The sequence below is a fragment of the Trematosphaeria pertusa genome (genome assembly GCF_010094035.1).
Source record: "Trematosphaeria pertusa strain CBS 122368 unplaced genomic scaffold BU26scaffold_7, whole genome shotgun sequence".
Classification (NCBI taxonomy): Eukaryota; Fungi; Ascomycota; class Dothideomycetes; order Pleosporales; family Trematosphaeriaceae; genus Trematosphaeria; species Trematosphaeria pertusa.
Window position 1 is genome coordinate 1802282 of NW_022987218.1, and position 26982 is coordinate 1829263.

The following is a 26982-nucleotide window of genomic DNA, read 5'->3' on the forward strand; positions in this document are numbered from 1 at the left end:
TCACTCCTCATCTGAATCCACGCTCTCCTCACTACCCTCCACCGCACTCTCCCGCCCCCGCTCCTCCCCCTCGATCTCCCGCTCCCCCATCCTCCCCGGTCCCAATGTCTTCTGCGCCACCAACCTCCCCACCGCCAGCTCATTGCCCTTCCCTATTGCATGAGAGAACGCGCTCTGATCCTCCTTGGATAAACTGCTCGTCACCCACTCCGGCAGCGGCCGGATGTGGTGCCGGTACTGGAAGAGGCAGCGACTCGCCCGATGCCCCTTGGCTTCTTCCGATACTGGTAGTTCTTCTTGCCCGGCGCGCCGGCGCAGAGATGGCAGACCTGCAGGTCCTTGTTCGGACAAATGTCCGCAGGGTGGTCGTCGGCGATCTCGCAGTAGAAGCAGAAGAGCGCGTTGCCGAGGGTGGGCGAGGGTTGCTGCTTGCACCATTGGGAGAATTGGTCGGGGATGTTGTTGAGAGAGAGCCCGTTGAGCGAGGAATCGAGGGGGAAGCCGGACGGTGTGTCGGGGTAGAGGATTGGGAATAGCCCGAGGAGCAGCGTGAGGACGAGGCAGTATACTGTGTCGTTTCCTGCGTTGCGAAGCCACTTCGGCTCGATGCCGAAGCTCTCCATGATGTTCTCGAATTTGGGCTCGTTGTCGAGCACGCCGGCTTGACGAGCGAGCTTCTTCATCGAGTGGATCCAGTAGATGACTAGTCGGAAGCGTTGGGCGTTCAAATCTCCCATTGCTGGTTGTTGCCTACACTGAACCGTGGATCCTTTCTGTACTAAACCGCTGAACCTTTTGATGATACCCCTTCTGCCTGCGGAGTCTAGAATATGGCGTCTTTTTTGCTGGTACTGTATATGTAGTATGCTCGCATCTTCTTTATGATGAGGTCGAGCGAATTAATGACTGCGTCGAGCCCGCCGACGCTGAAGTCGAGGTTCCATTTGCGCTTCAGCATGCCTCGGTCGTTCTGGAAGGCGTGGCCGACCATGGCGACGGGAGCCTTGCTTCCGTCGTCGCAGGTTTGCGCATCCAGCACATTGGTTAAGATCTGCTTTGCCTCGTCGACAGTGACAAACACAAACCGCGTGTAGCCGAACAAGAAATTCTTCTCGGCATCCAGGCCCGACTTCTTGTTGTGCATGTGGCAGGTTTCCTTAACGCAGTGATACCGGGTCGTATTCTTGAGGAGACCTAGCAGGTCCGACTTCTCTGGGTGGTGCAGCAGATCCTCGACGCGCAGGATTGTTATGCCAACCTCTGTGATCTCACCCTCCGGCTCATATTGGTGCCATTCAAGGTCAATGCTGACGAGAACAGCCTTGAGCAGCTTCTCCGGTGCGTTGACTAGGCCGTCGAGGGTAATGCCTGAGAGGTAGCGGATGACCTCGAGCATGGGGCGCGACTCGCAGTACTTACGGAGGTCGTCGAAGGAGTTGCGGTCATCGGCCAGGGAGAGACTGCTCACAGCGGCGTCCAGGTTGGGGGTGTTGGATTTCCCCATGATACACACTAGGCTCACGTTGCCCATAAGAGGCCAGATGAGTGCCGGGGCAAAGATGGTAGACGAAACCCTCATCGTGTACATACGTTAGCGCGAGTACTCCTTATTGGATTATGGGGCTGGGTCGATGTTCTTGGCGACGTCGCGGGTAGAGTTGGGAGTTGCGTTAAAGTGAGTATAGGGTTTCGATAGAGCGATTGGACGTAAGCTCAAACATAGGGCGTGCCCCGAGGCCGAGAAGTGAATACATTACTGCTGCCTAAGAGCCCGCCGGGGAAGCCCCGTCATTGCCATCTATGGAATTGGAAATGGGTGAATTCCTGCCTTGGGCCGGACAGTGCTCGTGTGCAGTCTAGTGGAGCTTTAGACATCCGGGCCGTTAGCATGGAAGGTGAAAGCTGCGGCGCGTCGCGATTTCCTGCCGGAGGAGCGTAAGCCCCGTAGTGAAACTCCGTTCTTTCCACCTTTCCTACCGAGAGCGCTCCGGTATGAAATCGAGAAATCGATTTTCTAGCCATGCTTTTCCGCAGCGAAATTCCCGCAGTTTCCTACCAAAGGGCCGTAGATCTCCGCGGTAACACTAGGTTTCATACCGAAAGCTGTCCGGTATGAAACTCATTTCCTATTGACGATGGTAAGCCTCCGTTGCGGAAACGGAATTTCCTACCGCTGGTTCTCGCGTTATAATCTATGTGTTTCCCTACTACCTAGGTAAGGACATTGGCCTCCGCTGTAGAAAGGAGTCCCGTACCGACACTTTTCGAATGGAAATTCAGTTTACTATCGGAACTACTCTACTACCGGAAATCAGTTTACTACAGGCTGCACGATGGCTCGCGACTGCCCCTGTCTAACGCTTGCAAGAGTAGTTTGTCTATATGTACGAGCCACGCTCGCCAGCAGAGATCAAAGAGGGTGGTGTGACCGCTCCAAGTGTTGAACTCATTAAAACCCGGTCCTGTTGAGATAATTGGCCTGTTGAGGATTATATGCCGGAAGCCTACATCGTCGCGGTGTTGATGGGTTAGGCGGAACCGAGGGAACCACGGTACTAGGACCTGGCACAGCACGGTAGCGCTGAGAGCGGTGAATGCGCTCGGCGGTGAAGGGGAACACGTCAGGCAGGTAACACTTGAACGCGACATTTGTGCAACATTCTGGACCGTGCAGGGTTGCTGCCTAGCCCGCGGGCATCATGTGATCACGCGTCGCCGCATATATAACCCCGCCGCAACCTGCGTTCCTTTACTTCCTCTTCTCACCCCCACACACACGAGAACTGCGCACCAAAATGGGCCAACGACACCAGCTCTTCGTAATTGCGAAGATCCAAGGCCGCTACCGCAGCCTAGCTGCCGTGCATCACCAATGGCTCTATGGCCTGTCCGCGCTGAAGTGTAAGTTCGCGAACAACCCTCGCAGGTCGGCCTCAAAACTAACACCTGACAGCATGCGATCGTCTCATCAAGATCTTCTCAGATCCTGGAAATCGTCATGTTCTCCGTCTTGAGCTCGCGCGCGCCTCAACGCTTCCGGCTGAGGTGTGGAAGAAGAAGCTTGAATGGAACAACTGCATACCAGAGTTCCCCTTCGTGACAACGTGCCTCACGATTGGTGCTGGCGTCGACTCCGACACCGGAGACACCAGTCTCGTCATTCCTGAACGATGGAACATGGGCTTCGACGAGGGCGACAATAACGATGGCATTACTGTTCTCGACATTACCAATCCGGAGGGTGTCCGCTACTGCTTTGTGCAATGGTTATGCGGAGGCCGCGACTCCATGGTGCCATTGACCGGAGAGGACTATCTGACAACATATTACGAGCCGGCCGACCACACAGCGGAGATGAAAGGAGTAATGCAACGCTTGGAGAAGCTTCCGCTTATCGGTTCTGGAGATCTGCAAGACGCGTGGCCTGATGGAAGCTGGAAAACTCGCGAACAAAATGGCCTTTCTCCGGTCGACAGCGACCCGTGCGCATCTGATACGTCGCCACAGACATCCGCCGCCGGAACTGGATCGCTAACTCGACTAGCCATGGAAAGAACCATTGAGACGCTCTTGACCGAAGAAGATGACCTGCTGGAGGAAGTGGAGCAACTGCCCCTCTTCCTTCCGAGTCTTCGAAGCTACCTTAGCCGCCACCCAGGGGTTGTCAGCAGCAGTCCCTTTGGCTTTGATATGCTCACAAGAGCTCTCCAGGGCCTTCACGAACTCGATTTACATCTCTACCCAGACTTGAGCGGAGAACAGGTCCTCGCACTTGTGGCGAATGCGGCGAGCGAGATCACGATGCTTGACCTATCGGGCAACCACAATCTCAGCCCGGAGCACATCTCTCGCCTTCACCACCATAACAAAATCCTTAAACTGTGCGTCTGGGACAACGACGGAATCCCGTTGGCCGACCTAAAAGCCCTCGTAGCCCAGGGCACCGTGCGCGAGCTGCTCCACCGAGACCTGTTCCTCCAGCCATTCCACGAGTACGAAAAGCGCGCCTCCCGCAGGGCCAAAGCTCACGAGGTTACCAATAAAACAGTCAGCGATTTCCCTGGTTCATGCGCTTCGCAGCTCATCTGGGCCTGGGCCAAGGGCGCCCAGCATGAAGATGCCTCCTGCGAGACCAATCCATTCAGTCCTGAAAGCAGGCTTTACAAGGAAATCCAATCAATGACTCCAGGAATGCAACTTGGGGACCCGTTCGAACCCCTTCCACTCATGGTCCTTCCTATTGGAGACGCCCCGTTGACACCAGAGTCCCTCCTCACCGTTACCGGTAGACTGATCAAAGCGCTACCCCTTCTAAACCCGTCCCCATTTAGCAGAAGCACAACTGGACTTTTCTTCGCCTCTGCCATGGCGCTCAGCGATAGTACGGTAAGTGTACCTATAGCCATGGTCTCGATTCTTTGATCGACTAACTCCGTGTCAAGTCACCCTACACCGTCCACCCTCTTCCACCAAAGCTGTACGCCAATGCTCGCGCTGCTTATCAATCAACCGGCGTGCACCTCGGAGACTCGACAATCTCTGTTGCGCCAGGGAAGTGGAGCGTTCTCTTCATTCAAGTGCTGAAGCAAGGCTTCTCCACTGTCGGAATGCGCACGGCGTTTCTCTCTGCAAACGATAAGGGAGAGCTTCGAGTGTGCGATTCTGCCACATTCATGGCCGAGACTGGTTCCACGCATCTTAGCTCCAATTGGAAGGATGTCTCGGACAGCGTCAACGTTACCGATTGCGACGAAGAGACGGCGAAGGACTTCATCAGATTGGTGGATCTGGTAAACGGAAAAGCCAGCACAAACTGAGTGCGTCGCAGTGAGGAGGATGAGCTGCAATGGCAATCCAGAAGACGGACTCACTGTCTCCAACGGGTTTTATGTAACTAGAGCAAGCAACATTACTCTAGAGTGCTACTGGAAAATGAACAAGCTTAGCGTGGCCCTATAGCAGACCCATGTATAACTCCCTGCTTGATCTAGACTATTCTGAGTCATATTCGACATCCTCATTCTCCTCATCCCGCTCACAGTCACTCCGCTCCCGCACCCACTGCAGCTTATCCACTCCTCGACCTCCCGATCTCCCATCCGCCCACTACCAAGCACCTTATTCGTCATCTCCCCAATAGCCGTAAAGTCCCTCTTATACATAGCCCTCGAGAAGGCCCTCAGCTCCTCCTGGTCAAGGTTCACAGCGAGCCAGCTGGGAAACGAAGGAATCGTATGATTCGGCTCGAAGACGCAACGGTCCGTTCGGTGCGTCTTCGCCTTCTTCGTCCGATACTCCCCTGTTCGCCTTCCCAGGATCAGAGAGGCACAGCGCGCACGGATCCTCCTGTTTGCGGCGCCCACAGGCCTCGGGGTTGTGCTCTTCCGCCGTGTTGCAGTAGAAGCAGTACTGCGCGAAGCCCCAGGGAGGCCCGGGGAGAGCGAGCCGAGCGACAGACCGGCCTGAGAGGATACTGTCGATCGCGCGGCCCTGGATCGACGAGTCGGCGGGGTAGTCCCCGGGCTCGACGGGTAGAGCACGGGATGCATGCCAACAAGGACTGCGGGCACAAGCGCGTAGGCAGAATCGTTAGCGCTGTTATGCTTCCACGCCGCGCCGATACCCCACTCCTCAGCATTCCGTCGAGCTTGCCGCGGCGCTGTCCATGGATGCCTGCTTACCGCGCCAGCTTCGCGACCGAGGCGAAGATGTGCACCACGGACTCGATGCCGTTGAGCCTCAGGCCCCACTGCGCCTTGAGCTTGCCCATGTCTTGGTTGAGCCCGTGGCCGAGGATAAGCACCGGGGCCTTGGAGCCGTGGGGGCAGCGCTGGTCGGCGAGGAGCTCGAGCATTTTCTCTTTGGCCGCTGCGACTGAGAGGAAGCGGGTGTGTGCGTATAGCGAGTTTTTCTCCGCGTCGTTGACGCCGGGCGCGAATTTCTTGTTGCGCTTGTGGCAGGTTTCGACGAGGCGGATGTGGTGCGTTGTGGAGGTGTGCATTAAGGCTTTGAAATCGCCGTTGTTGGAGTGTTGGGATGTCGCTACCGCGGATCAGAGTAATACCTGCCTCTGTGATTTTATCGAGCCGCGGATCCTCGTACCATTCGAGGTCGAGGCAGGCGATGACGCGTGGTTGAGGATATCTGGAGCACCGTCTAGGGGGTGCCCGAAGAAAGTGCTTCCAGATGTCGATTGTGAGGTGCTGGGAAAGAAATTATTTGAGTTCCGCGAAGGTGCTGGTGGGGCTCTCTAGGGAGGTGGTGGCGATGCTGGGTTGGGTCATTGTATCTGAATTTGAGTTATCTGTGTGCCAGTTAGGGTATTATATCTGGAAGAATGGAGAGCCTAGGCGAGGGCTTACTCGTATATACACGCTGGATTAGACGCTTTCGTTCCCACGGGCGTAGATAGAGGAGTATTTGCGGAGTTGGATGGTAGTCGCGCTTGGTATGATAGAGCCGTTGCAGCGTAGTTCGAGGTTGTAGGCGCTCTCCCGTGACCACAACCCTACCGGTTCAACATTTGCGGGAACGACTTAACTACAGTCGTTAGTGAAGAGCGAGGGCTCCCAAGCTTTGTATGGGTGGTTATTATGAGCTCAGAAGATGCTATCTCTCAGGTTTATATCCTGCGAGGGCTTGTGTCACTAGGTGCACAATGCTGACCGGTGGCCACGAGTACCAGATTGTTTCCCATTGCGGGTCGGCGGCTTGAGCGAGTACGTCAAAAGCATGGAGTCGCGATCAATTCTCAAAACTTGCTCATCAAGCCCGTTCGCTCTTTAGCCACTCCTGCTATGTGCAATCTTAGTTCATCCCACCTCGGCCACCCACATTTCCAACCACTCCCTTCAGCATATCTGCAACCGTAGCCGCGGCATCGCCCTTGAACATCCAGTCACCAGGCCAGGCCGTCGCGAGCCCTTCATCACTCTCCTCCATATTGAAGAAAGCGACTTTTGCGCCCGCATTTCTTGCAACGGGGATGTACATCGCTGCTGGCAGGACTACGGCGCTAGTGCCGATAACGAGCATAATATCGATGGGGCCGTTAGAAGTGAAGTTGTAGGTGCGCTCGGTAATAGAAAGAGGGGTGGCCTCGCCGAAGAACACAACGGCGGGGCGGAGAAGGTTGTCGCATTTGGGACAGCGAGGCAGGTCATTAACTCCAACGTCTGGAAGAGGAGCCGCGGCGTCAGAGATGTCGACATCGTAGGGAATCGTCAGGCTCTCGTTGACGGGGTATGTCGCCTCGGTGACATAGTCGCACTTGTCTTTCTCGGCGCTGTGCTTGCTGCATTTGATCTTAAATAGGGTGCCGTGGATTTGTGCGATCTGAGAAGGCGGGAATCCTGCGCGCTCACAGAGGCCTGTAGGGATCAGCACACTGCTTTCTCCAATGCTCTTCATGGCGTACCATCAATATTCTGATTCACAGCAAAGAACCCCTCCTTATGCTCCGCCAGCTTGACCAGGGCAACATGTGCGGAATTCGGCTTAGCCTCTTGCGCCCTCTTCATGCGATCCGAGAAGAACCACCACACCTTTGCAGGATCGTCAAAGAAGGCTTGCGGATCGGAGAGGTCTTGAGGTTCTATGCCTCTCCAGAGCCGATCCGAGCCGCGGAACGTAACGAGGCCTGACCCAGCGGAAAGTCCGGCTCCAAGCAGGGCAAAGATCCTTTTCGATGTCTTCAAGGTCTCTGTGAAGGACGTGAAGTCTTCGAGTGAGATTCCCAAAGAGGGATCAGGGGCAGAAGCACCCTTGAATTTGCGATTAGCTTGTTTCGCTTTCAGTGCTTCTCGCTTCTTGTCTCGTGCTTTTTTAGGTGGTGATTTGGAGGCTTCTTCAACTGCGTGCTGCAGCGGGTCCATATCGAGGCTTTTTGGCGACGGTTGGTATTTTGGGCGTGGGGCAAAAGGCGCACTATTACCCTCGGTATCTGCCGTAGCAATTTCGATAATGGGCGCAGTGTGAAGGTTTCTGACGATATAAATGGCAGTGGGTCACAATTTCATTTAAAAGGTGTACAGACGAAAGTGAGAAGTGACTGTTGGATGACTGTTCACTGCCAAGCCACTAGTCGAGCCTAGCCTCTTTGGGAAATAAGGAACTATGCCAATTTCATCGAAGTTACCAACGGAAGGCCTAGCCGAAGCTTAGAATACAGTTTGCGAATTGAGAGAGTACCTCTGAATGAAAAGTGTTCTTGAGAGACTCTCAATATTCTTCACAACAGCCATGTTCCTTCTGCCGAGCATAACCCCGGTTCACCCCCGCACGCTGCATCGGCCGGCCGCTATGCCGCGGGTCCCGCACTTCCCGTCGCACTTGGGCGGGGGAGGTTGGTAGGCATCGGGAAGCCAGAGGGCATCGGGAAGCCCGACGGAAAGCCACCGGGGAAGCCACTAAACCCTGGGGGAAATCCTCCGGTGGGGAACGGTCCTCCGGGGCCTCCGGGGAACCCTGGGTTCGAGTTCGCCTTTCCGCCGTCTTTCCCATAGTTCGCAGCTGCCATGACAGTGTGGTTGGCCTTGGGGTCGACCCCGAACGCAATCCAGCCGAAGAGGCCGTCCTCCATCTGAGAGCCCAGCATTGTATAGTGCATGATGGGGTCGGTTGTCTCAGCTTCTTGTGCCATGATGAAGTCTTGCTCGTTCGTGGTCAGGGGCTGGGTGTTGGTGCTGTAAGGTTGTGTCTTTTCGACGGCGGAGATAAGGGACTGGTCGAAGAAGACTTGGCCGACGTGCGAGATGGTTCCACCGGTAATCGTGCCGTTAGGGAGAGTGGTGGCGTTCAGGTGAGCCATGACTGCATGCAATCAGTATATAGTTGTTGATGAAGCGAGGGCGCGGAAAAATATGGAGCGAGCGTTATGCTTACCGTGAATGTGAGGGGTTCGGCCCATATAATGTCCAGGGAAGACAGTGTCGAAGATGACAACGCCCTCTTCCTTGCTGGGCTGAATACCTCGCAGCATGGTGTTGTTCAGCTCACGCTCGTCGGAAACACCGCCCGCGTTTCCACCAGCGATGCCACCGTAAACACCCTACTTGTGTCAGATGGAGCGGGAAAGGCGGCGGACCTTGCCTACTGTGCTGTTGCAGTGCCACATCTCTAACATGACGCCCGTCAACGGTTCGCAAGTGTTCACGTCGATGACTTGAACCTCATAAGTAAGTGCAACACCAGGCTCATCCTCAATCACATTCTGGCGAATAAGTTCGCCGGTCACATCTACAAACCGCGGGTCAGCGATGTAACCTCATCGACGGGAGAGTTCCTTACAGTACGGCCCTTCGGTAACCTCCGGAGACAGAATGCAAGAGTTGTTCCCGGCAAAGAGAACATCAGCTGGAGTCTGGGAGGTGTAGTTCTGAGTTGACTGATGGGACGTGTTGAGCGCCTGGCGGAAGTCACGGACTTCTAGCGATCGCTTCTTGCGCAGTTTCTCGACGGTAGCCTGGCGGCGGGCGATGGAGCGTTGCTCGATGCCGCGCTCCTTCAGTTTCTCAGCGCAGTGGGAAAGAGAGCGACGCTCAGCTGTTGCCATGTATGCCGCGCGCTGAGCGACTTCGGCTTTGACATCGTGACCGGGGTGGGCGAGAATACCAGAAGAAAGGAGAGCGGCTGCCAAAAGGGCGATGGACTTGGTAACGAGAACCATCTTTTCGACGTCGATTCAGAACTGTTGGCTGGTGGTGATGGTCGCGGCAGATCTCGCTCTTATAGACGAGTCCTGTTAGGGTTCGAGACAAGCATTCTCGATAGACGCCGTTCTTTCTTGTCTTCTTGCTCCATGGACACGTAAGAGGTCGTATAGTCTAGATTGCGTATCGAACCATCCTTCTTTTCTTAGCTGCACCGAGGATAGCATATCGATGGGTATGCGGGTACGGCAAAATGGAGGCTGGTGCTATAGCTTTCTGCTGCCCATAGACGTCGGAACAAGCATCGACGGCGAAGGGTTTGCAAAGCTGCTCGAGACCCCGGCTAGTCGGTTCCGTCGGCACAGGAAAGGATTGTCGACTGCTCGGAGAATTCGTCAAAATAAGCTCTCCTTCCGCTCGAAGGGCAGCCGTTGAATCCGGGTAAAATATACGACGGTTGAAATGGCAGCCTGCCAAGACATGTGCGTCGTAAGCTATATGGGAGTCCCTAGGAACTTCAATGGGCCCCAGTTTCGAAGAGATCAAAAACCTGGGGTATCTGAAGATAAAGTACTAGCGGTCTTGGGGCTTACGTATATACGATTGCTGATAGGACCATCGCGACTGCAGCCTTAAATTAACTGCCGGAAATCGCCGGGGTGACGGCATTGTGCATGTGCTATTCTCAAGGAAAGAAGTGGGAGAGACCAAAGTTGACGTGAAGAAGAGAAATTCTGAAATGTGAACAGGAAGATGGAATGAGAGTGCATGGAGCACTGAATGAAGTAGCGCAAGATGTTGAAGTTGCCACTCCAGAAGCGCCAAGTAGAGAGGCGTTGACACCATGCACTGTACGCTCCAGGCGAAGTAAAGTAGCCGTCGTGGATACCAGAATGCGCGGCGTACGTATGCAGCCTCATTTCGAATTCCAAATCTGCCCGGTTGCTTAGAACACATTACCTCGGGTTTGCTCAATCTTCTTGAGATTGTGATTCTTCCAGACAATGATGGATGCAAAGAGGAGAGGCATGAAGCATGCGCCTGCGATGACCATCTTTCTCTGCACTTCTCCATAAGCAGCGATGATGCCCTCTCGCACAGGGCTACCCCATTCGTAGCCTAGCTGAATGGTAAGGTCACCGTAAATCGTCATCGCTTCGGCCTTGTGTGACTCGGGAAGGTACTTGACGAGGGCGGCAGGAAGAAGGTTGGTCCACATGGCACCCGATACTGCGAGGCCAACACCGGCTCCGATGGACGCGAAGAGGCCATGTAGTGCTAGCACGACAGCGACTTCCTGGTGGCTGACGGAGGCCATGACAGCAAGAGGCATGGCAATGGAAAGCATACCGCCTGCTGCGCCGTTGAGTATCTGGCACATCGTGATGTATCCGACTTTGCTTCCGGGGTGACGAAAGTAGACGAGTAATCCCGTTCCGAGTGTGGCGAGAGGAACAGCCCCCAACGCGACGGCTTTCGGGCGGCCCGTATAACGAATCAGCCTATGCGGTTCTTTAGCCAGAGTACATCAGCAAATTTCTCTAGACTAACTTACAAGCCACAAAGGGGCATAATAACGGAGGAGGTAAGCGAGTAACTGTTGAGGATGTAGCCAGCGTCTCGAATGTTCACGCGATTGACCACCTGCATGTAGGATGTGAGGTAAATATCCCCTAGAGCGGAGGTACGATTAGCGATGTCTTACTTTGGTATTCGTACCGCAGAGTTTGCTTACAGCAACTGCCAGAGTTAGATTCCGCGAGACAACAGGGGGAAGGGCGCAACTCTTACTAGATAGAAATAAACATGGCAAAGTTGCATATGCAAGAGCCGAGGATAGTTCGGTCTTTAAGATACCGCCAGGGCAAAAACTGTATTGGAGCAAATCGCTTCTCCCAGACAGCGAAGGCCGCAAAGCACACGACACCAATGACGATCATAGAGATCATGCTTCCACTTGCCCACTTGTCTTTGGACGACGAAGCGAGACTCATAGGGAGGAGGACCAGAGCGAACGCAGCCGTAATCAGAAGCATTCCGAGAACTGCTGGGTGTTAGTAGAAAATTGGGCAATGGCTTCTGGACGTACCGTCGAATTGTACGACGTAGTAATGAATAGATTCATGCCAAGTGCGTTCGGAGTTCCGTCCAGCAATCACCCCAAGTCGCTTGGCTTTTCGATGGTTCATCCAGAAGCTGACCATGATTGGCGCTGCAATGACTGGAATGATGATACAGAAGCAGCCAAAGGCCCATCGGAAGTTGGAGTGAGTGTAGAATGCTTGCGCGATCGCGGGTCCAGCAAAGATCGTCGCCAGAGTAGGAGTGGCATTGAGACCAAACATTATGCCTCTGTTTCGGAGAGAGGTCATGTCGGCCACGAAGACGTCAATGATATATCCAAGTCCGGTATGGCCGACCCAGTAGAAGACCGCAGCGGCAGCATAGGTCTGTACATTTTGACATAGGGCCTTCATAAGCATACCTGATCCAATGGTTTAACGAAGCCGATGAGAAAGCTAGGGGTTAGAACTTACCGATGACGAGAAGTCCAATGACCAGGCCAAAGCCCTCGACACGCCCCCAGATATCAATGATCTTAGCTATGGTGAGCTTGGACACACCGCCAATGATACTCGACATAACACTTGTCGTTGCGAGGAGCGCATGCTTGCTGAAGGACGAAGTGATGTAGGGCTCGAGACTGGACTGGGTGTTCTGCATGAGCATGTCGACGAACTGCACTACGTAGATCCTGGGGAATTTAAGCACTGTGATCATAGGGAGTCAATGGGGAGCATCCACTCACATGACGAAAGTAAGCCACAGGGCCTTCTTGGACCACACGGAGGTGACGGCTTCGACATTCTTCACCCCATCCTGCTTGAAGCTTTCCGTCTCAGACTTCTCCAGGTCATTACTGCCCGCCTTGGGTTCATCGGCAATCTTTTCGGCCGTGTGCGATTCTCGTTCGAGATTGTCAGCGGCCATCGTGTTTCTCCGAGACGAGGGGTCACGAAAAGATTTGGGAAAGGATGAGCGTTGTGTTTCCACGGGACGGGTGCCCGCCATATATGTGGCCGACTCGGTATTCTAGGCATTGCGAACGAAGGCAAGGATTTTCCCACACTAGAATCCTTTCCCAGGTTGTTTGTAATAGACTGGACCCTCGTAGTAGCTCGATTGGCCGAGCGGGATGATGGTGGTGGAGATGTTGCCAGAACGGGGCAGGTTCGGGACCGACTTCGGATCTATCAGATCATCAGATATCCACTAGCGTTGTCAGGCCTACTGCCGAGGTCCCGGCTCCGCTGAGGATCGCCTGCAAACTGCGAAGAGACGGTGACATCGTAAATGCGCCTCGTGAGCTGTGCGTTAGAGTTGAGGCTCGACAGACGTGGCGAAGGCTTGGTGGTGTAGCGCGGCGGCAGGAAAGCGCCGCGTGTGGGAGACAGGCCACCAGGCTTGGCGCTAGCGTGGGGTTCGCGATGTCGGACCATGCATCGCTTTCTCTCTTCCACCCCTGGCGCTATCTGCGGGGTTTCTTGTTTTGACTTAGCAGGTGTTGCCAGACAATGCAAAGCTATCCGCAAGAGCAGAATTGACCGCAGCCCGTCCTTGTCCACGTCCACAACCCGGCCTCTCAAGGTGTGGGATTCTCCAACTATGATGTGCGTAACGGCCACCGTGGAGGCCTTCGCAGATGCATACAATGCCACGTAGAGTTACCTCTACGAGCATGTACAGCGAGCACTTAAATCCGAGACTTCCCTACCGCAAGAGCCGCCAACCCTGGCTTTGCGTCCTCCCACTAGGGAGCGTTCGAAGCGTCCCGAGAACCTGAGTTCGGATATGGAGCCCCTAGCTGCACTCTGCATTGGTCTGCTTTTCTGTCCAGTCAGTATACGCTGTCCTCTCCCCGAATCATGCTAACCGCCCAAGCTCAAAGCTCTTGGCATTCCCGCCTGTTGAGGGAGTTAGTAGCTCTTAATTGGATCCAGCTTCGAGCGAAGTTTCTAGGCGTTACTAGTACTCGCAGATCCCAGCGCTTCGCTGCGTGACAAGTTCCACACCTCAGAGGACCACCTACGGCTATACTGCCGGATGCAGACGGAGTGTGAAGCGTTTCACACGGAATTAGCCAACTTTCAATACTGATGTATGGCTGTAGAGTGTGCATTAAGTGTCATAGGCGTTACCGTAAAGGATCTCGAAATAGATCAGTCCTAAGGCAGTCATATCGCGCTTGCCCCATCTAGCTTTCTAGGCACGCGTCATGTGAAGGGGCACTCATCGGTGCAGTGCTAACCGCCAAAGAAGGATATTTATACATGAGGTGACGGGGAATCGTGGGACCCTCTCCTGAGCCTTCGACTGCCATCAGCACGTAGTCGCTTTGTTGTCTTTAGACTAACTCGAGATAGAAATCATCACCATATGGAAGTGTCAATACGACCTGGAGCTTTGAGGGCAAACTCACGCGAGGTCATTTCGTATCACACGAAAAGCTCGGTCTGCATTGGTCGACGATAAAATGAGTCCTGGTAAGAGGTGCGCGGCGAGTTTCGGTGGCATGGAAGGCAGATGCGCTTCTCTCTCGTCACTCCTCCGCCATTCTTCAACATTCCAAGGTTTGCTTGGAAGGTCTGCGAATTCCATTACCACCAAGAAGGTTCTCCGCTGGGCTTTCGCAATCCGCATACTAGCGGACAAACAAGCAACCTCAACCATAAATATAGTCGACATCTACCTTGGAAAATCCACCACTCAAGCTACTTGAAGTAACCATGGACCGCATTCAAGAGGAACTCCGCAAGATAGCCACCGCTACGCAGACCGCTGCCGACGAGGTCGTTAAACTCCAAAACTCTCAAGCCGCCGCCCAGAACCGACCGAGCGAGGAGATTCTGCAAGCACTTGGCCGCATCGATAAGCGCCTTGACGCGCTTGGGCACGCCATCATTATGAGTCTCACTAAGCTTGAGAGCAAGCTGGACCAGATGAAATATGACATCGAGGACCAAATCAACGATCGCATTGCCAAGTGATCCGGGTGGGGTTGAGGGGGCTGTTGGGGAAGTTGGTCCTGCGATTGGAGAGGTCAAGAAAAGTATGGGCGCCAATGCTATTGCTATATAAGTGAAGCCTGGAGAAAGGACGCAGTACGCAACGCTGACAATCGCCGGTCGAGCGTCGGTGTGCATGACTAGGAACAAGGTAGCATATCACTGCGGATTTGGCCATGATGTGTCCAAGCTTAGGACTGCTAATTGGACGGCTTGGGGTACGACATTTAGCCGTCGTGAAGATGTGCTTAATCGTAGTGGTTTGGACGATCTCCTATCGACGGCCATGAATATGGACAGCCTTAACCCTCTCATTCTCCAATTGCATGTTGCTAATTCTCATCCTTACGGCCGCAAGGCTGTGAAAGCCTGATCGCATTCCTCGCTTTCAAGGCAACAGCGCCATTCACGTGATAGCGCGACGCCATGTCAACTAATCACTCGCGTACCCCTCACCGACGCGTCTTGGCTGTCGCACAAGCAGAACAACGAAGAAAGATAAATACTGCCTTTCAGTCCACCTCTTTTACTGTCGCAGCATTCCTTTCGCGAGAACTCCGACGCTCTTCTCACATTCAATCGCCTTCACCCTTGCCTAGCCCCAGTTGTAAGTGCGTCGTCGGCATCGCCCCGCATAGTCTCTCTTATCTAACCCCCCGAAAGTCTTCAGGCGCTACAATGTCTCCCAACAAGATCACCACCTGCCTCTGGTTCGACAGCCAGGCCGAAGAAGCCGCGAAGAACTACGTGTCCGTCTTCCCCAACTCCGAAATCACCAACATCTCGCACTACACGTCCGTCGGCCAAGAGCACCACAAGAAAGAGCCCGGATCCGTCATGATCGTCTCCTTCACGCTCAACGGGCATCCGTTCGTCGCACTCAACGGCGGCCCACTGTACTTCCACACCGCCGCTACCTCGTTCATGATCCACTGCGCCGACCAGGCTGAAGTCGATCATTACTGGAACAAGTTGGGTGAGGGAGGTGATGAGCAGAAGCAGGCCTGCGGTTGGTTGGCGGACAAGTGGGGCGTCTCGTGGCAGATTATCCCGGATCAGTTCATGGAGTATATGAAGGATAAGGATGGCGAAAAGGTGAAGAGGGTCTTGGCTGCTATGATGAACATGACGAAGATGGATATTGAGGGGTTGAAGAAGGCGTATGAGGGGGAGGAGTGAGCAGTTGTCGTTGGCGCTCGGGCTCGGGCTCGGTTCTAAGGGCTTAGCAAGTGAGGGCGTTGGAGGATTTGGCCTGGCTTTTCCTTGTGGGATTGCTGCACTGTCGCTGTACATGAGGGTTTTCAAATTGGAATGTGTTTGATACCAAAAGTTCCCAGAATATCATACCAGAGGTCCTTCGATATGAATTCCAGTTCTGTACCGGACATCCCAAGCCTTCCGCATAGAAACTGGGATTTCATACCGATACCGCCCACGGGGGTCTTCGCTATGGAAATGAGCTTCTTATCGAAATCTCCAAGCCTTTCGCAGAGGATAGCGATTCCATACCGTGGCGTCCAAGCTCTCTGCGTCAGGATGGGGTTTCATACCGGAGCGTTTCCGCATAGAAATAGGAGTTTCGTACCGGAAGCTCTCCGCATAGAAATAGGTTTCATGCCGGGCAGTTTCATACCGGAAGCTTTCCGCATAGAAATAGGTTTCATACCGGAGTGTCCAATCCCTCCGCATAGAAACAAGAGTTTCATACCGGAAGCTGGCCCGCATAGAAACATGAGTTCAACATCGAAGCCGTTCATGAGGCATCCCGGTATGAAATTCATGTTCATACCGAGGCTCTCTAGCTCTCTGCAAAGGTACAGATCTTTCATACCGGGGACACAGCGACGTGAGACGCATTTTCTTACCGAAGACTTGTAATCTTCCGCGCAGAAAAAGGGTTTCATAGCGAAACTGCCTGGCTCTTCGGATTGGAATCAATTGTATACCGGAGTTTGCAGCTAGGTGTCCCCATTAGAAATGGATGTTTGCTATCTATCGCGGAGCGTCGGCGCCTGGCCTCATCGCCTAAGCTGCCGCCAGCTAGGTGCTACGCTCCTCCATCTCAACACAAACGTCAAACGCATCTCCGGTTTTCGCATTCTAACTGAATTTCACACCCGTGATTCCCCCGGATGGAAATTCATCACGATATCGAGAGATGTAGGTTTCTACACTGAAAATAGGTTTTGCCACTGCAACATTTTCCGCAATGAAATCCCCCTCATACCAATGATTTTCAGTTCTCGATATGAAAGGTGGTTTTCGCACAAGCACCTCCCCGGGATTGAAATTCAGTTCTATACCAATGACGCTAATTATTCGCGTCGAAATTCGATTTCCTTATCGATGTCTCTTCCAATTGCTTTCGCGACGAGGGACCCAAGGTCTTGACAGCAGATGTACTGGCTTACCTGCTGTAGTATTTCCACATCAAGAGTCTCATGCGAGCGAACCGGCCTCTAGAGATAACTACTGTAAGCTAGGCAACTGCTCGATGCACTAGCTAACGCGCAGTTCAGGCCTCTCATCGACTACACGCAATCTTACCGGCCGTAGGCCGAGAGCAAGAAGAATGATCTTCTTTGACGGGTTCGACGAAAAGCTACCTACAGCAACGGTGAAGAGTGGGGAAGACATAATCGCTCTCCACACGATCTGGAACCCGCAAGTTGGACGGGAAGGTGGATAGCCGTTCAAACAAAACTGGCGCTGCTTGGACGGCGTACAATTTGCATCGCGCAATCAAACCCCGAGGGACGCCAAGGCAACACGTCCGCAGTCCAGAAAGAGATGGTTTCAACAAGATATCAAGCGCATTCTAACAAGGCGAGCTCGTCATCGCAAGTTTGTAGGCGATTTGAAGACCCAGAGAGCACGATAACGATCACGCCATTGCCCGTTCTGATGACTATGACCTTCGCAACTCCACAAGTCTAGACTGCAGTCAATCTTTCAGGCTTGAGCCACTGAAGGCGACGAACCGTATGCGTGTGGCGCTGAAAAGCTTGACTGGCACGCTGGCGGGGAAAATCCAGTGGGCATAGATAGCTATACTTGAAATAGAGGAATAGGAAGGCCTTGTATCTGATTGGAGGTGGCCCAACTGACGTTCGCCGAGCAGTGTTCTCAACGCTGTTGACTGTCAGTGTCTGGTCATCGGCTGAGCAAGCTCGCGACGGATGTTGGAGGCGAAGCCTTGCAAGAGCAGCAACACTTGGATCACCGACGATGTTCGCTCTTATTCGCAAGGCTCTTCCGCACAAGCTCAGCGTTAATCCCTCCCTGCGCATGTTACCCCAACTTGGGCATCGGAACCTGGAATTTGCGGAGCGGAGCTGCACGTGACCAGTCTTGGCGTACTCGCCTCCAGGGGTCGGGAGCGTTGAGAGATGGACTGGACGCACCTGTTCCACATTCCACAAAACGCCCGATGATCATCCCCATTCTCTCACCCAGTAATGCGCCGCGCTACATCCAGCGCCAAGGCTCGCTGTACCGGCTGTCGCAGGAGGAATGTGGTTGTTTGCGTGTGGGGATCGATCGGGTGAGCTACGTTTCGTCCTCCGGCAGCGTCGAGCAAACCCCCAGCACTCACGCCTATCGAATGCCATTTCGTAGAGTCAGGTCAGCGCTGACGGCCTTGACAGACAATGTGATCCTGATCTCGTACTCCGCTGCGGGTACGGACGGAGAGTTGCCTGAGAAAGCTGTGCCAAGACCTCTCGCCCGACGGCGCCCGGCTGGTCGGCGACGGCCGCCCTAGTATGACAGCGCGTCACTGCTACTTCCTGGGCACGCCGACAGCCGCTTGCTTTCGCCGATCCAGGCATGGCGAAGACTCCCCTCCATATAGCGCTCGCTCTTCCACCTTTAAGTTCTCGCTGGGACGCATACTACGATCGCTATCCAACAAACCGCGACACATCATTGTCGCAATCACTCGCATTCCACAGGTCGTTAGTACTTTTCCATGGACCACACCGCCTCACCAATCCGTTAACATCATCATCATGCCTAGCGGGAGGATAGGGACCTTCTTTCAGACCAGGGTGTTCCACGCTGACCCCGAGAGCCGACGGCAAGAGACGGAAACATTCCAGAAGATTTCCAGAGAGGCCATTGGAGAGACGTTCCTCGAAGAGGACCCAACCGTCGCAGAATGGTTTAGAAGTCTGCTACCTACTTCAGCCGGGGCGGGGCAGTATGTGCAGAACCTCTTCCCTAGCGCACAGTGGATGCGGCGCTACAATCTGCACTGGTTGCTTGGGGATTCCATCGCTGGTGAGTATCTTTTAGAGAGAGTGCCGCATGCCCTGTGCTAACATTTTCAAGGCATAACTGTGGGGCTTGTTGTCGTCCCTCAGGCTATGGCCTATGCGCTGCTTGCCCGCTTATCTCCTGCATACGGCTTGTACACGACATTCACCGGCGCATGTCTTTACTGGATCTTTGGCACGTCGAAAGACATTGTCATTGGGGTGAGCGACTTTTATCCACGTTTCCATTGCAAAGATTCCCCTCATCTTGCGAACTCATGCTAATCATTGACTAGACCACCGCCGTTGGGTCCCTATTAGTAGGCGGCGTAGTCAGCAGCGTCGAAGCCGAACGCCCAGGCGTGTACCCTCCCGAGCAGGTTGCTCACGCACTTTCGTTCCTTGCCGGGCTGATCCTACTGTTTTTGGGCTTCTTCCGCTTGGGGTGGCTCATCGAGTTTATTCCCTACATCCCGATTAGCGCTTTTGTTACGTCCGCCAGCATCACCATCATGTCGACTCAGGTACCCGCTGCCCTCGGCATCACTGGGATCAACACACGGGAATCGCCATATATCGTCATCATCAATACCCTCAAGAGCCTCCCGAGAACGCAGCTGGATGCCGCCATCGGTATTACCTCCATCATCCTGCTCTTCCTCATTAAAGATGTGTGCGCGAGGATGGAGATACGGCAACCTACGAGAAAGAGAATGTGGTCCTTGATCTCTTCTCTTCGGTTGACTTTCACGGTGCTCTTGTATACCTTTATCAGTTGGTTGGTCCACCGGAATACGCCCGAGGAAGCGTCAAAGTTCCGCATCGTCGGTACCATCGAGAAAGGCTTTTCGCACGCTGGCATACCCAAACTGGACACCGAACTATTCGGCTTAGTTGCCCCGCAACTTCCTGCCATCGTCATCATTCTCATCGTAGAGCATATTGCTATCGCCAAATCTTTCGGACGCATATGCGGCTACACAGTCATCCCTTCCCAAGAGATTCTCGCTCAAGGTGCCGCCAATATTCTCAGTCCCTTTGTGGGAGGCTATGTGTGCACTGGGTCCTTTGGTGCCTCTGCCGTTCTATCCAAGGCTGGAGTGCGCACACCGCTTGCAGGGCTTTTCAGCGCCATGGTCCTCATCCTGGCCCTCTATGCCCTGACCGCCGTGTTCTACTACATCCCGCACGCAGCACTTGCCGGACTGATCATCCATGCCACCTACAACCTAATAACGCCACCAAAAAACTTGTACAAGTACTGGCAGCTCTCGCCGATTGAGCTAGGCATTTGGGTAGTCGGCGTAGTCCTCGCTCTTTTCACAGACCTGGAGACATCGATATACGCCGGCATCGCACTCTCCTTCGCCGTCCTCCTCATCCGCATGGCAAGGACACCGGGAAAGTTCCCCGGCCTAGCCAAGGTCACCCGCATCATGCGCAACGGCCAGTGCGAGGTCGTTTCTTCCTCGGCAAGCTCCTTCACCGGCGAAACCGAGACCGAACAAGTCCACGCTCGCGAGGTCTTCGTCCCCCTCCAGGACAAGGGCAGCCACAACCCGAACGTAAAGATCGACCCCCCCTACCCAGGTGTTTTCATCTACCGCTTCAACGAGAACTTCAACTACATCAACCAAGCATACCACATGGACTACCTCCTTTCGTACATCCTCGCCCACACCCGCCGAACACAGGCGGATGACGGTGTTCCACTCAAAGACCGTCTGTGGGTCGACGCCCCGCCCTCAGCCAAGCAAATCACCCATTCAGAGTCGATGCCCCTCCTCCGCGCCATCGTCCTCGACTTCTCCGCCGTCAACGTCCTCGACGTGACCAGCATCCAGGGCCTAGTCGATCTCCGCAACACGCTGGATCGCTACGCCGCGCCCGCAGTCGTGGAGTGGCACTTCGCAGGCGTGCAGAACCGGTGGACGCGCCGCGCGCTCGCATTCGCAGGCTTCGGCTACCCGGCGACCAAGAACCCAGACGCGCTCGGGAACTGGGTTCCCGTGTACACGGTCGCTACCTCGCTCGCCGGCGCGACAGAGGACGACGAGCGCGACAGGGATACGCGCAAGCTGCAGCTGCAGGCCCAGGATGAGGAGTCGCGGCGGAGCACGAGCACGGCGCCGCTGAAGGCGAGTGGGAAGCAGGTCGCGGGCGAGGAGACGCCGCCGGCGGTCGAAGTCACGGAGGAGAAGAGGAAGATGGAGCCGCTGTACGGTGTGGATAGGCCGTTCTTCCATGTCGATCTCGTGGATGCGGTGGATGCTGCGATACGGGATGCTAGGAAGAGAGATGAGCTGCGCGGAATGCATGCAGAGGAGCATAGGGATACCGGGGTGTCGCCTTGAGCCACTTGAGCATGTGCATTGTTTCGGCGTTCTGGGTAGAGTGCGGGTGGACATAGCAAGACTCCCACCTCAGCTGGCATTGTTATAGCATACTAGCATTTTCATAGCATACTAGGTCCACAGTGGCGTCGCCCACCATTGCAAAAAGAACTATCAATTTGTCCAGTTCATTTCTCAGCTGAGCAAATACACTAAACCCCGCAACGCAACCGCAACGCCATAAAGCACAATGCCCCACTCCACCCTATCGCCCACCCTCTCCGCCCGTCGGAGATATATTCCAGATACTAAGGGTTCGGAAACGCTTGTGATCATTCATGGACTAGCGCTAGTGACGTCGAAGGGGGTGAGGTGCTGTTTGACGTGTGAATAGTAATGCAAGTCGAGATTGTGAGGCGGAACTGAGACGGAGCGTGGCGGAGAACACTGCTCCACCGATGGTTTGATCCTCCAACTCCTCGCTGCACTTCAACGGTGAGGTTGCGGAGTAGTGACAGGACCTGGTGGCTAAAGCGTCAGTGATGATCAAAAGTCAATGACATAGATATAGTCTATAGCAAGCTTCGAGGCTCAGACTTGCCTTTTACACTTCTTGCGGTCAACGACTCCAAGAGCCCACCACATACGTACCATCGGCTCAGAAGAATCGATGGAAGAGGCATGAAGCGATGCTCCGGTGTCTCACCGGGTCGCCCAGGACTGGGCTGATGTTCTAATCATAGCCGGAATGAAACTGCAGGAGGCAATGAAAGTGTACACTTACATGAATCACGTCAAGACATTGGTGCCTTTGGTATTTCCGGTTTCCATCTTCGCCGTACGGGCACCGAACTGAATTGCACGCTTTTTCTCTGTGGCAACGCTCTTCATGCCAAGCTTCCATGCAAGGAGCCTCAGGATCCGCTTTCCGGGCTCCAGGAGTTGAGTTGGATCATCTGACGCTGCCGACTGAGGGATCGCAAAATCGCACTTGACACTTACCGGGAGCTCTAAAGCGAGGGCAATGAACTCCTCGTCCAGATAGGGAAACCGAACTTCTTTCCCAGAGTCGCTAATGACGCGGTCATCTCGCCCGAGGTTGCGTTTTCCTAGTCGATTGAAGTCCAGTTCTAGCTCTTCAACCAGGCCCGGATAGCCTCGGCGCGAGAAGGCTACAGCATGGCGCTGGTAGCCACCGAACAGCTCGTCGGCACCTAATCCAGAAAGCAGGACGTGAGCGGCACTCCTGTACGGCGCGGATGTCTCTGCTGAAGCGTGTGTAATGTCGGCGCCCCTGGAGGCAAAGAAGAGAGCATAGGAGATAGAGAGGTCCATTTCGGTATTGTGGGGATGCATGAGTGTCATGACCTTGCCCCGATGAGCCATTGTCTCGCAGTATGGAACGTTGATCTCCACGAAACGCCAAAGTCGTCCTGGGCAGACTTTGCGTAGCTCCGCGAGTGATGATCTTCCCGTAATACGATCCGGGCACAGCTCGTAAGGTGAGGCGCTGGGATCTAATTGTGAATGGATGCGAGGATTCTCAAAGGCCACGTTCAGCAAGTCGATGCGCTCAGTCAATGGAAGCAGTTCGTGTGTCATGCGCGCTAATATCGTGCAGTCGAGCCCCCCAGAAAACAATATGGCGATTCTAGCATCCTGCACTGATTGGTTAGAATCAGGAGGCTCCACGGCTTCTCGGACATGCTGCACTCGAAGCTCCAGTGATGATCGAAGAGCCATTTCAAGCCTACGGACGGTTTCGCGCCCGGGTCGCGGCATGTCTCCATGGATGGATCTGTTCATCGCAGGAAAGGGTAGGTCCTGCGCGCTTTAGCCAGACTCCCAGAATATGGGACTTACCTACAAAAGATGGACTGCTACTTTCGTCGCCGCCTTTGAGACGATGCGGTATATGGACGACAGCGAGCGAGAGCGATTTTGGGGCTTCTTTCAGATCAACCGTATAGATTCCATCAGCCTCTACTTCCGCCCAGAAGTCGCCAGTGGCGTTGTCGCATACGCTGGACAGGATCAACTCATGCTCAGCAGAGGATTTCCGCAACAGCGAGCGTCTCCCCAGGCAGTCTCTGCCGTAAAAGAGACGCTGATTAAGCGCGTCATAAAAGACGAAGGCGAACGGGCCCCGAATGGACGAAATGACGCGAACGAGCCCTTCAACATAGGCGCTCTTTTGATTAGTGGTCTCCTTCGTGCATGTTTCCAGAAGAGCGTCGAAGACGACCCGAGAGTCGTTCCCCGAGATGGAGTGGCCGCCGATGCTCCAGGCCTCGCCGTTCCAGCACAAGACGGATCCGGAATCTTCATCTCTTAGCGGTTGTGATACGAGAGTGTTGCCTCGGAGTGAGAGCACTGTCGATAGAAAGGTGGCATGAAGCTGAGGGGACGTTATATTTTCCTCAGCGTTTACAGGGACGAGTATGTGCTGCTTCCCGATGCTGTCCGGCCCTCTGTTCTTGAGGAGCTGCTCGGTGCTGGGATCGGGGTCTATGTAGCTATGCTGGCTGAGCGAGAAGAAGATGCCGCACATGGCAGCGTGGGGGGATGGCGATAGAGACGCGTGGTTGATGTGCGATGAAGTTGGCGCCCCAATCGGCGCTAGTGGAACGCCGACGATGGCTTGGCCTATGCGAGCAGCAGTCCAAACACTGGCACAGCACCGAACGGCGCCGAACACACTGCACCCTCAGGCTCATCGCATTTTTCACCGAGGACTCCTATGAGGGTTCATGGAAGCTTGCCACCCTGAACCGACCCTTTCCTTAGCGCCGCAGCCGGATGACGGCCTATGTCTCCCCCGAGCCAAACTCCGCAACTCGATGCAGCCCCGGACAACCCCCAGGAGCAGAAGCTGGATGGACTCGAGAACAAAGTAGCTGAAGCAGCGTTATCCCCGACCGAATCGGCGCCAGAGGTCGCACCTCCACCGGACAGCACAGAGAAACACGAGGGGGATCACAAGCCGGCGGGGCAGGCAGGCAGACCTCAGGATGAGAGGCTAAAACCGGAATCGACTGAAGAAAAGGCACGGAATGAGATAGACACCGTCGAAGAGATGACAGAGGAGCCAGCACGGACAATGCTATCCTCGACGCCGCCGCCCGACTCGACCTCTACAGCTGCTGGAAAAGCACCCGTCCGCTCTCCCTCGCCGCCTCCCCCACCGCCGAAAGACGACAAGTATCTGTCCTCCAGCAACGTCCCCAGCCGCACCACGTCGCCCGTATCACAAACCAAGTCAAGTGGGAGGAACTCGGAAGATGCAGAGGCAGCCGAATATGCCTCAAAGTACGAAGGCGGGGAGGACATTGCAGACGACTCGCGGTCGGAGATACAGAGCATAATGGAGCAGTTCGAACACGGCCACGGCGGCCCCGGCGCGGACGAGATCATGTCTCCCCGTCTGGAGATGGCTGCTCCTCTGCTAGAGTCCCCCATAACGCATCCCCCTCGCCGGTCAAGCCTGGTGCCCCTCGACAAGCCTCTGCCTACACCAACCGAGGGCGCGGCGCCCGAGCAACCCTTGCAATCACCGCCGCCACCGCGGACATCCTCCCTCTACAGAGTTGGGACTAATACGTCGCTCAACGAAGCCATGTCACCCACCGGGCATGCTCCACACTACAAACCAGCTCTCCCCGCGCCGGACCCCGAGCCCGACCTCCCATTTGATTTTCATCGCTTCCTTGAGCAACTTCGTCATCGGACTGCCGATCCCGTTGCCAAATTCTTGCGATCGTTCCTCCTCGAGTTCGGAAAGAAGCAGTGGATGGTGCATGAGCAGGTTAAGATAATAGGAGACTTTCTGGAGTTCATCAGCAAGAAAATGGCGCAATGTGAGGTGTGGCGGACCGTGTCGGACGCCGAGTTTGATAACGCGAGAGAAGGCATGGAGAAGCTAGTCATGAACAGGCTGTATACACAGACCTTTTCGCCAGCGATTCCCCCACCAGATCCCGCGCAGCATACGAAGGGGAGGCGGAGACAGGAAACGCTGGGGCCTGGTCGAAGAGGCCAGCATCAGGAGGATGTGGAACGAGACGAGGTCCTTGCGCAGAAGGTCCGAATATATAAATGGGTCAAGGAAGAACATCTGGACATCAAAACGGTCGGAGACAAGGGCAGGAAGTTTCTGCATCTGGCTCAGCAGGAACTGCTCAAGATTAAGAGCTACCGGGCGCCCAGGGACAAGGTCATTTGCATCCTAAACTGCTGCAAAGTCATATTTGGCTTCCTGCGGACATCGCAGTCGGACCAGTCCGCCGACGCCTTCGTTCCACTCTTGATCTACACCGTACTCCAAGCAAACCCTGATCACCTCGTCTCCAACGTCCAGTACATTCTGCGCTTCCGCAACCAGGATAAGCTTGGCGGTGAAACCGGCTATTACATCTCATCCCTCATGGGCGCCATCCAGTTCATCGAAGGGCTCGACAGGACCTCGCTCACCGTGACCGACGAAGAGTTCGAGAAGAACGTTGAGGCGGCCGTGTCTGCCATCGCTGAACGCCACGAGCCGGAGCCCACACCGCAGCTGCGCCTTCAAACCAATCCCCCAACCACACCCGGGCATCGCCGCATGCCATCGCCACACCTGCATCTCTCAGAGAAGTCATCCCTTGCCCGGCCCGAAGTCACGCCCCGCAACTCGCTAGAGGCCGAACGAGCAGGCCCGCGGCGCTCAACCAGCCTACGCAACGGCAAGAGCGAGGCAGAGCAGCCAGAGGAAGAAAACGCCGCCGTGGTAGGCCTACTGCGCACGATACAGCGCCCCCTCAGCACCATCGGCCGCATCTTCTCCGATAACGACACAAACACCTCTTCGTCCGCTCATCCCGTTGCCACACCCCAGCCTGGCAACACCCCACGCTTAACACCGCAACCGCCGCCGCCACTAGGCCGTAGATCCTCCGACTACCCCGGCAACGCACCGCCAGAGCAGCTCAACGAAAAGCAGCGGCGCACCGCAGAAGAAGAGCGGTACCGGCAGCGTCTCTCCGCCGAGGACGCCGCCGCCCGCCAGGCCTCCGCCGAGGCAGAAGAAGCGCGCCGCATACAGCGCCAGGAACACGCCGTAGTCGTCGAGACGCTCGCGGGCATGTTTCCGCAGCTCGATCGCGATGTCATTGACGATGTCGTGCGGTTGAAGGAGGGCCGGTTAGTCTTTATCCCATCCCAACTTGCTCGCTCATCTGGACTGGAGATGCTGACGCGTGTGCAGGGTCGGGCTGGCGGTCGATGCGTGTTTGGCGCTGGCGAATCCTTAGTTAAGTAGGAGCACCCGCGTTGGTGGTTTTAATGGAAGGGAGGGAGGGTTCTGTTCTTTTACAGTATGTTGGGCCGCTCCTGCTGTTCGAATGAAGCATATTTGGGGCGTAGTGTGCGTGCGTTTTCTGAATGCGCACTTGGAGCGTGGCTTGTGTCTGTGTGTATCCATGATTTGCATTGCGTTCTGGTGCTCCGGCGGCGGCTGGCTGGCTAGCCGGCTGGTTGGCGGGTGGTTATGTACAGACTAATATCTATGTCAAGGACGCCAGGAGGAGCGTCGTAGGCGACGATGAAGGTTATTTCCAAACGCTCATGCATTGCTTTTCTGTGGTCTGTCTCCCCGTGTTCAGTTCAGTTCAGCCCTCTCTGGTGCATCTTAGGTATACAT

The 26982-nt window shown here is 54.9% G+C and overlaps 11 protein-coding genes across 11 annotated transcripts; 5 read left to right on the forward strand and 6 right to left on the reverse strand.

Annotated features, from left to right (window-relative positions):
* On the reverse strand, positions 1-1579 carry BU26DRAFT_505378 (uncharacterized protein; the record flags this gene model as incomplete). Its single annotated transcript, XM_033826848.1, has 3 exons — positions 1-152; positions 209-823; positions 853-1579. The coding sequence occupies 3 exons, from the start codon at positions 1577-1579 to the stop codon at positions 1-3; spliced, it is 1494 nt and encodes a 497-aa protein (XP_033684335.1).
* Positions 1580-2764: 1185 nt separating this feature from the next.
* BU26DRAFT_605188 (uncharacterized protein) lies at positions 2765-5219 on the forward strand. The gene is made up of 3 exons (XM_033835575.1): positions 2765-2901; positions 2954-4386; positions 4443-5219. Exons 1-3 carry the CDS (start codon positions 2796-2798, stop codon positions 4815-4817), a joined length of 1914 nt encoding a protein of 637 aa, XP_033684336.1. The 5' UTR covers positions 2765-2795; the 3' UTR covers positions 4818-5219.
* A 384-nt stretch (positions 5220-5603) lies between these two features.
* On the reverse strand, positions 5604-6213 carry BU26DRAFT_519442 (uncharacterized protein). The gene has a single exon (XM_033829056.1). The coding sequence runs from the start codon at positions 5999-6001 to the stop codon at positions 5678-5680; it is 324 nt and encodes a 107-aa protein (XP_033684337.1). The 5' UTR covers positions 6002-6213; the 3' UTR covers positions 5604-5677.
* Positions 6214-6413: 200 nt separating this feature from the next.
* BU26DRAFT_605189 (DHS-like NAD/FAD-binding domain-containing protein) lies at positions 6414-8016 on the reverse strand. The gene is made up of 3 exons (XM_033835576.1): positions 7418-8016; positions 6677-7370; positions 6414-6624 (listed from the first exon to the last, which is right to left on the reverse strand). The coding sequence occupies exons 1-2, from the start codon at positions 7872-7874 to the stop codon at positions 6808-6810; spliced, it is 1020 nt and encodes a 339-aa protein (XP_033684338.1). The 5' UTR covers positions 7875-8016; the 3' UTR covers positions 6414-6624; positions 6677-6807.
* A 283-nt stretch (positions 8017-8299) lies between these two features.
* BU26DRAFT_426260 (extracellular dioxygenase-like protein) lies at positions 8300-9667 on the reverse strand (the record flags this gene model as incomplete). Its single annotated transcript, XM_033823661.1, has 4 exons — positions 8300-8811; positions 8884-9049; positions 9095-9237; positions 9289-9667. 4 exons carry the CDS (start codon positions 9665-9667, stop codon positions 8300-8302), a joined length of 1200 nt encoding a protein of 399 aa, XP_033684339.1.
* Positions 9668-10596: 929 nt separating this feature from the next.
* Positions 10597-12641, reverse strand: BU26DRAFT_531226 (siderochrome-iron transporter MirB; the record flags this gene model as incomplete). The annotated part of the gene is made up of 7 exons (XM_033831009.1): positions 10597-11152; positions 11206-11323; positions 11386-11390; positions 11442-11694; positions 11740-12135; positions 12188-12405; positions 12460-12641. The coding sequence occupies 7 exons, from the start codon at positions 12639-12641 to the stop codon at positions 10597-10599; spliced, it is 1728 nt and encodes a 575-aa protein (XP_033684340.1).
* A 1796-nt stretch (positions 12642-14437) lies between these two features.
* Positions 14438-15089, forward strand: BU26DRAFT_564991 (uncharacterized protein; the record flags this gene model as incomplete). The annotated part of the gene is made up of 2 exons (XM_033833332.1): positions 14438-14694; positions 14861-15089. The coding sequence occupies 2 exons, from the start codon at positions 14438-14440 to the stop codon at positions 15087-15089; spliced, it is 486 nt and encodes a 161-aa protein (XP_033684341.1).
* Positions 15090-15193: 104 nt separating this feature from the next.
* BU26DRAFT_519445 (putative 3-demethylubiquinone-9 3-methyltransferase) lies at positions 15194-16100 on the forward strand. Its single transcript, XM_033829057.1, has 2 exons — positions 15194-15323; positions 15380-16100. Exon 2 carries the CDS (start codon positions 15395-15397, stop codon positions 15893-15895), a length of 501 nt encoding a protein of 166 aa, XP_033684342.1. The 5' UTR covers positions 15194-15323; positions 15380-15394; the 3' UTR covers positions 15896-16100.
* A 2626-nt stretch (positions 16101-18726) lies between these two features.
* BU26DRAFT_564993 (sulfate permease-like protein) lies at positions 18727-21326 on the forward strand (the record flags this gene model as incomplete). The annotated part of the gene is made up of 3 exons (XM_033833333.1): positions 18727-18997; positions 19049-19194; positions 19269-21326. The coding sequence occupies 3 exons, from the start codon at positions 18727-18729 to the stop codon at positions 21324-21326; spliced, it is 2475 nt and encodes an 824-aa protein (XP_033684343.1).
* Positions 21327-22094: 768 nt separating this feature from the next.
* Positions 22095-23856, reverse strand: BU26DRAFT_426951 (uncharacterized protein; the record flags this gene model as incomplete). Its single annotated transcript, XM_033823707.1, has 2 exons — positions 22095-23129; positions 23173-23856. The coding sequence occupies 2 exons, from the start codon at positions 23854-23856 to the stop codon at positions 22095-22097; spliced, it is 1719 nt and encodes a 572-aa protein (XP_033684344.1).
* Positions 23857-23980: 124 nt separating this feature from the next.
* BU26DRAFT_519448 (uncharacterized protein) lies at positions 23981-26902 on the forward strand. Its single transcript, XM_033829058.1, has 2 exons — positions 23981-26483; positions 26548-26902. Exons 1-2 carry the CDS (start codon positions 24406-24408, stop codon positions 26591-26593), a joined length of 2124 nt encoding a protein of 707 aa, XP_033684345.1. The 5' UTR covers positions 23981-24405; the 3' UTR covers positions 26594-26902.
* The last annotated feature ends 80 nt before the right edge of the window (positions 26903-26982 follow it).